The sequence below is a fragment of the Cucurbita maxima genome, unplaced genomic scaffold (genome assembly GCF_002738345.1).
Source record: "Cucurbita maxima cultivar Rimu unplaced genomic scaffold, Cmax_1.0 Cma_Scf00037, whole genome shotgun sequence".
Classification (NCBI taxonomy): Eukaryota; Viridiplantae; Streptophyta; class Magnoliopsida; order Cucurbitales; family Cucurbitaceae; genus Cucurbita; species Cucurbita maxima.
The window spans coordinates 930,679-938,950 of NW_019272053.1; the positions used below are offsets into that span (position 1 = coordinate 930,679).

Here is an 8,272-nt window from a genome sequence, read left to right on the forward strand (position 1 = left end):
TCGATGCAAGTTAGTTCCAGAAATGCAACATTTTCCATTCTTGTCACAACAAAAGAATTTGACATCATCAGAAATTTTCTCTGCCGGATACATCCTTATAATTCAAACCTGCGGCTGATGTATAGATAAGATGTTACAAAATTGTAGAACCCCCCATCCTATTTTCTTGGACTGTTACATAATTTTCAACAAGTGTACAGGGAAAAGAATCATAGGAACGACCAGTTGACGAAGGAGAAAGCAAGACAGTGCACGGTGGACTCGTCTTCTGCAAGAACCTTCCATGCAATGGCTTGTTCAAAGGAAGCATGGCGCCCCATTGTCGATATGCAAATTCCAGCAGGTATGTAAGCAAAGCCCTGGTCATAAACAAATAAAATTCAGTTAGTTTGCATTGTTATATCGCAAATCGACCTTGTAATAGCTAATCATCTCAAGTTTTCTTTATTTATGCAGTATAGTCACAACCAAGCATGGCTGACAATGAACTGAATGGGAGAATATATATAGTAGGTAACCTGGTGCATTAAATTGGAAAAATCAGCAGAGAAGGCCTTATGGGCCGAGTCGCCGAGAATCTTATCCAAAGTGATGTCTTGCAACGCAACCAAGGTCGTCTCCAACATGTCGAGGCCTGCTTGGTTTGCAAACATGAACACTGGGGGCAGTGACTGCAGCCATTCAACGCATTGCTTAGGAGACAACCACATAACATGGTTAAAAATGTTCTTTTTCTTTTTCTTTTTTGTTTCTTACCTTGAGGGAACAACAGAGAATTGCATCCTGATGATTCCATAGGTGTTTCAACACTGAGTCACCACCATCCACACTGTCTGATAGCACCAATTCTGTTCCAGTATGGCATCTGTGTGACAGAAGGAGATAGACACTCAATTTTCTATTTTGACGGTTTATTACATTGAATTCGAAGTATAATTTTCTTTTATAGGTTGGGAAAGAGAGAACCTGTAGCTATAGCAGATCCATCGAGCCAGGGTAAGAGCTTCTGGACAAGCAGATGATAGCCTTCGTTCCGATGGCAAGCTTAATCCAGAGGGAGACATGGCAACTGCAACCCTCTGCACAGCTGAAACGACACTCCGAACGTACTGCCTTGCCATCGCCGCAACATCATCCTGTAGGTTGCTACCAAACGAGAACTGGAAGGCAATAGTCAAAACTGATCTGAAGTTAGATGTTGATGCAGCAGCAGCATCTTGTGAAGCAGATGAACCAACTTCAAGATTGGAAGTGAGATCCATAGTGCTATTCAAGTTCTTCCATGTATGTTTTGAGTCACCCTGGATGATTCAACCAAACAAAAGCATGTTGGTTAAAAGTTCACTCATGTGAAAGACATATCGAGTCAATTACAATGTTTTTTGCAAGGAAAATGTCCTCGTAAGACATATAATCGACCAAGAGATCGAGAGTTTGAATCTTTCATTCTTATATGTTTAGATTATAGGAACCGTTGAACTCAACTGTTTCAGAATGTAGAGGGATGATCCTAAAACCAGAAGGCAGCAATACAGCATCATCAGGAAACATCTCATTGATTGGAGCAAACACAAGTTCGGAACACGCTCCAACTGCATTCTCATCGATTCCAGTACACATCTGCCCAACACGAGAAATGAAGAGAGATAATAATAAATTCATCCAACCACAACAAAATATCATTTGATTGCCCAGCTGATAGAGGGGACTGTAACGACCCAAGTCCACCATAAGAAAATATTGTTCTCTTTGAGCTTTCTCTTTCGGGCTTCACCTCAAAGCTTGCTAGTGAAAGATTTCCACATCCTTATAAATAATGCTTTGTTCTCCTCCCCAACCAATGTGGGATCTCACAATCCACCCCATTCAGAGCCCAGCGTCCTTGCTGGCACACCGCCTCGTGTACACCCCCTTCGGGACTTAGCCTCCTCATTGGCACATCACCCAATGTCTAGCTTTGATACCATTTATAACGACCCAAACCCACTGCAAGCAGATATAGTCCTCTTTGAACTTTCCCTTTCGATTTTCTCCTCAAAGTTTTTAAAACATATCAGCTAGGGAGAGGTTTTCACACCCTTATAAAGACTCAAAGTTTTTAAAACATGTCAGGTAAGGGAGAGGTTTTCACATCCTTATAAAGAATGTTTCGTTCTCCTCCCCAACCAATAGAGGGATCTCACAAGGGTGATGATATCAATGCAAAGGAGAAAGACAATACCTGCAATAGATGAACATCCCGGGACATAAAAGTATCTTCTTGAGCAAGAGGGTGGCTCTCAAGCCTTACAACTTCAAGCAACTGGATGAACAAAGACAAACATCATAATTATCCTAATATATTCAAACTAAATTGTTTAATTTGTATATAAATACCTCTTCTTGTTCGATTGTATGGCCGAGCGGCATGATGATTTGGCTCCCTGTAAACCTGGTCGGTCTCATGCCCGGGTATACATACGAACCAGTTTTCAACGACGCAGCGGAATACGCATCAACATTGAAATCAGCCCACTCCGATCGATGTTCCCTCAAGAAACGAATTAAAGCAATTGGAGGAACATTCTGAAAGGAAAACCATAATCAACAATCTAATTAGCTGAAATCATAACAAGATATCCACTGAAGTTTCATCGACCTCAGAAATAATTATGAACATTACTTGTATAAGCATGGAAGCCTTTGCACAAAGAACACCCGCATGGAATGCAAGAGAGTTGACAGGATCATACGATGTATTTACATTCTTGCTTGAATTTATGGCAAGACTCACATCTTCAGCTCCATCATAGTTCATCAAAGACCATCCATCATCATTAAATCCATTAACAGCCTCATTAAATCCTCTACATTAAGGTAACAAAGTTCAAATATCGTTAAAAGCTACGGGGAAGATCGATAAGACGTGTTCATCGTGTAAAAATTTACAGACCTACCTGCTTAATCTTTGGCTAAACGTTCGAAGAACGGCCGGTTGTCTGCCTAAACTGTATACTACTTCACCACTTGTTTCTTGAGCCACTTGCCTGACGTAGAGAAAAGCCTAAATGTCGAACACGATGATGAGAAGACGAAAACCAAACAATACAGAAACATATCTGAATTTACTCACTGCTATAGTCATTTTCTGAGCGACGGCCTTTGACGATTCGTAAAGTGGTCTCACGACCTCTGGCACGCTCCAAGGCTATTGAATTTATACAATCATTTAGAAATGTGCCTCCTGAAATAGTATTTACAAGTGAAAACTGAAAAGACAAACCTCGAGATTTAGGTGATCTACAATGTGGATGATTGAACCTCCGCCATCACAAGGACGAATCAAATAACCACTGGGAAGCATTTCAGCTCGCACGAACTGAGCAGCAGAAGCTGAATTAGGCCCCGCGCCTGACCCAGACAGCGATCTCTCACAAACCTGTAGAAAAAAAGAAGTTAGCATACACAATGTTAAAATATAATGAACATTGCAGAGTCGGAGGCGCTTTTACCGCAAGATTTCCATTTTCCAAAGTTTTCGTGTATCTTAGAGTCCAAAAATCTCGTGCAGGTGCTAGCGTAGTCGGAGCGTAAACCTAAAGTAATTCAACCATCATTAGTTCCCTCTCAAAATGTCATTAACTACTGAACAGCAAAACTGTAATAGATGTCCATATCAAAGTTCACCTGCGTATAAACAAGTTCGATCGTCCCACCATTACCAGTGGGAAACATTGTAAAGACTTCAACGCTCCGGCAATTACGAAACCAAGATGGGCGATCTTTAAGGATCTCGTCAATCTGCAGAAGTCATTATGATAGTGAACAACAAATAAAAGTTCACCCCATTTACGACCATAATATACATGTTGCTAGATCAATAGTATGAGCATTCTTGCCTTCATGGGCTCTAAACTGACAAGACCACAGGCACGAGCCGCTACTCCACTGCAACTCTGTGAAACGGCGAAGATTCCCACCGAATCCGGACCAGGCTGGACGATACAAACCCAGATTAGAATTCATATTAAGCAAAGGATGAGCTAACGAAGGAATGAATTTAGAACCTTCATCCCAGGCAACTGGACCCAATCGATAGCAGTTCCTGTAGCCTTTGACAGGAAGGCTGCCAAAATCTCCTCTGCAATAGACAGGAGTCTGCCATGATTGTTATAGATTAGATAAACTAAAATCAACCTTAAAGGTTGTTAAACGACGAAATAGCATAAGAACATGTCTCTAAAATTACCCAGCAGGGCTACTAGCATCTCTAAGTGAATGCTGAGGGGTAGTAGCCACTGTGTCACAGCTTGCATCAGTAACTGGTGCTGCTGGTGCCTGCAAAACAATTGAACTCCTAAAACACAATGATTCACAAAAACACCGATCAAAGTGAATCAAAACAATGATCAAACAGAAATACATACGTTAGCAGTTTGCAAATGTTGTCGCATAGACCCATTCTCACAAATGAGCTGAGACACATGTTTCTGTAACCTATCGTTCTCCTCCATCAACAGCTTGTTCATGGCCGTCAATTTACTATTCAATGACTGTAAACGAGAAGCCTCTTTCCTCTGTTTCTCTCTACACCTACAAACCAGCCAAACCCCATAAGAAATTCCATCATCCCAAACAAATAATACCCTCAATCAATCATTTCAAAACAAGAACCAAAAGAAGAAAAAAAAAAACCCCATCAAAGTTCTTATACCTGCGGTTCTGGAACCAGACTTTGATCTGCTTTGGCTCGATGTTAGCCAAAATGGGGCAATCACGAACTAGCTGCTGCCGCCGCAAAGAGCTCGGTTTAGGACATTCCGCATAAACTCGCTCAAGAGCTTCCACTTGCTCCGTCGTGTAACGGACATACTTCCCGGTGCTATCAAGGTGGCCATCGATACCCCCATCGCCACTCTCTCTGTGATGGGCCGTAGCCATAGCCATGGCCATTTCCCCAAATCCCCAAACTCTCAACACAAACAAAGTCTCTTGGTAAACTCCGCCAGGTAGGAAATCAAAAGACCTTAAAGAAGCAGAGTTCAAAAAACGTAAATCAAACCGATAGTGAAGAAAAAAAAAAAACCCAACAAAATCTGTCGTTTGAATTTTCAAGGTTCGAAAATGGGTTTCACGTAACTTTTTGGGGTGGTTCCAAAATTTCCCAGAAAGTTCCAAAAGTTAAAACTCAGATTTCTCGCTACTTTTAGAACGAACCCCAATATTCCCCTCTTCTTGCCTCCCACTTTATCCCCAAATCCCTCAAATTCAAACCCCCACTGAGATTACCCAAAAACCCACTTCGTATTCCCAAAAATGTATAAATCTCAACCTAAGTTTTCCACTACAACTTCACGGAGCCAAATAACCCCACCAGTTCTGCAGCGAAATCAAACAGACCCATCAAACATTAAAGGACAAAAGAGCAACAGAGACCCTCTTCAGCTGATTCATAAATAGATGGAAAAAGAAAAATAGAGAGAGAAAGGATCCAGTTCTTCAAGGGCGTAAAATGGGTTTCGTTTTAATTTATTTTTTGTTGAGTTTCGTCGCTGTCGATGGTGTTTGTTTGAAATGACATGATAGACAGGTAGCTCTTAGGCCCCTCCGTCAATCTGTCTTTCAATTCTTTTGACAGAAGAATGACAAAAATCTTTTCCTGTAATATTCTTCTCTTTTTTATTTTATTTTATTTTGTTTTTTTTCTTTGTTCTTCTTATTCAAAGATCATTTCTGGTTTTTGATCTTTGACCCTCTGCAATAGAACAGCCAAATTTCCAGATTTCTCAAGTGGTGGGCAAAATTTTCAATTCATTGCGTACGTCGTCCAATTTATTGGTCAAAATAATAATAATAATAATAATAATTCATTGATACCATTTTTCTCATTTATTGTTAGTCTTGTTTGATCTGTACTTCATAATTGACTTTAATTCTTAGGGTGGGTCATAATTGGTTTGGCTTATGCTATAATTTTTTTTAAGTTTTTGAAGTGGTTGAGCACAACCACATATGTTCCAACTATTATTGTGACCCGCTTTTCGAAACTTCGAATCATAGATTGCCAGGCATACTCCATAATAAAAATGGGCAAAAATGTTTTTTCAATTTTATAAAACAAGGAAGATAAAAAATTGAAGTCAAATACTATGGTAAATTCAGACATAAAAAGTATTTAAAGGTATGAAAATCACATTTGTGAAGTCATGTCAAAACAACGGCACAGTTTAGCACGCTCCCACCAACAACATTCGCTCAATCTGTAAATAAAGAATAGAAAGAATGAGTATAGAAATACTCAATAAGGTCCTACTCGTAATTTTTTTATTGAAACTTATTATATTCAATGTTCTTGAAGTGATGTGCTCAGTCAAGGTCCTAAAGTTGGCCAATTCCATAGCTCGAGTGCATTTCAAGCCCTCTTAGGTTCATATACCCTACTTACTCATATTTCTAAGGGTGTAAGTATTGGGGTGTATTCAAATTTCGAGGTGCACTTAGTCTCTTGTTTCCTACTTTCCAAGGTCGATCAAGACATCATGCTTCTTGTGCATAAGTTGGAAACAAGGTATGGAGGAGTAGTCACCCACGATAGTAACCCCTCAATCTACCTATGACTTCATACGTGTCTTCTACTAAGTGATAGCTGGAAGCTACCTTAATGGCACTTGACAATGCTCCTTATTACTATATCATTCCCGGGCAAAACAATGCAAAGTTGGCTCCAACTAGGCACAACTTGAAATCCCTCCGTAGTACCCTAAAACATGTCACGAGCCCTAAATGGATGATATCCCACTCCTAAATTCTAAGTAGGCCCTCACCAATCGAAGGGAGTTCACGATCAACAGTTGCGCCTCAATTGCCCTTACATAGACCTAATTGACCCATGTTGCATAACAGACCTTAAATGTGGCTCAAGGATCGAAAAAAAGATAAAACATAGGCTAAGGCTTACTAACAAGCCATACATATCCCCTAGGGCACATAACATCTAGTCCATAAGTCAATTTTAAAACGAGTATGTTAGGGAAAAGTTTACACACCATTATAAAGAATATTTCATTCCCCTTCCCAACGGATGTGGGATCTCACAATCTATCCTCCTTATGGGCCCAACATCCTCGCTGGCACACCGTCCAGTGATTGGCTCTGATACAATTTGTAACAACTCAAGTTCACTGCGAACAAATATCGCTTTGACATGTTACTATCGTCATCAGTCTCATGATTTTTAAAATGCGTCTATTAGGGAGGAATTATGAAGAACCAATTGAAACGTGTTGGAATTGAAGACATTAATGAGAAAAAGGTACATTCCTAAGCATTATTTTTGAGTACTCAAGCAAAAACTCTATGCTCTGCCATAGAGTATACATTGAAGGTGTTGAAAATATTGAAGGTGTTAATATAACACATGCGAAAGCAATTTGGATCTTACGCACTTTCAGAACATCAATTATAGTAAATAACTAAAATGTTCATAAGTATTAAAACTTAATGAGTTTGAATACTAACCTTTTGCAGTTCAAATTCCTTTTTCCTCATGAACCGGTTTCGAACTACCACTAGTGTCTTCTCCACTATCCTCTGGCATTAGAATGTGATTGTGGAATCCGGTCTATGACTAAATTTAGGAGGGATTTTGTATATATGAAGAGATTGTTTGTGAGAGGTTTTTCTCAAGGTTTTTCACCAACAAGAACCCCTTTCATGTATTATGATCCCTCTATTTATAGAGTCATGTTTGCATGTTTATGCAAATTTGAGATCACCAAATTTTGACACTCAAAATTCTACTCAAATGTTTGGGATTATGTGGCAAGCATGCATGTTTGAGTTAACCAAATTTTGACACTCAAAATTCCACTCAAACTTGTGGGGTTTATTTGGCAAGCATGCAAGTTTGGTTAAACCAAATTTTGACACCTCAAAATTCCACAAACATGGATTTTTCCATTAAATGAAGTCAACATTTTGACTTTCTTCATTTTGATTCACCAATCCATTTGAATTATTAATTTCAAATTAAAGTAATATTAAATGATTAATTAAACTATTTAATTAATATTTAATATTAATTCAAATGTCAATCCCAATTAATTCCGACACATATTTGATTAAGATATTTAAATCTTATTTAAATATCTCAGATTCTCTCTTTTTGTTTAATTCGTAACTAAAACAAAAATGAGGTTAAATATATCGTATATATGTAGCGCATTCTCCCTAATTTGAATTCGAACACTTCGAACTCACTCGTCACACTGTTCTATGGTTTAGTCTGTTATGA

The 8,272-nt window shown here is 39.0% G+C and overlaps 1 protein-coding gene and 1 long non-coding RNA gene across 2 annotated transcripts; one reads left to right on the forward strand and one right to left on the reverse strand.

Moving 5' to 3' along the window:
• Positions 1-14: 14 nt before the first annotated feature.
• Positions 15-5,627, reverse strand: LOC111468600 (homeobox-leucine zipper protein REVOLUTA-like). Its single transcript, XM_023113861.1, has 18 exons — positions 4,694-5,627; positions 4,407-4,572; positions 4,229-4,317; positions 4,047-4,137; positions 3,879-3,974; positions 3,667-3,780; positions 3,492-3,575; positions 3,263-3,418; positions 3,113-3,187; positions 2,937-3,043; positions 2,663-2,846; positions 2,377-2,565; positions 2,222-2,302; positions 1,486-1,620; positions 967-1,301; positions 757-865; positions 519-671; positions 15-359 (listed from the first exon to the last, which is right to left on the reverse strand). Exons 1-18 carry the CDS (start codon positions 4,930-4,932, stop codon positions 210-212), a joined length of 2,553 nt encoding a protein of 850 aa, XP_022969629.1. The 5' UTR covers positions 4,933-5,627; the 3' UTR covers positions 15-209.
• On the forward strand, positions 204-1,146 carry LOC111468603. Its single transcript, XR_002714774.1, has 3 exons — positions 204-343; positions 457-716; positions 950-1,146. It is a non-coding gene; the product is annotated as an uncharacterized LOC111468603 (long non-coding RNA).
• Positions 5,628-8,272: the final 2,645 nt, after the last annotated feature.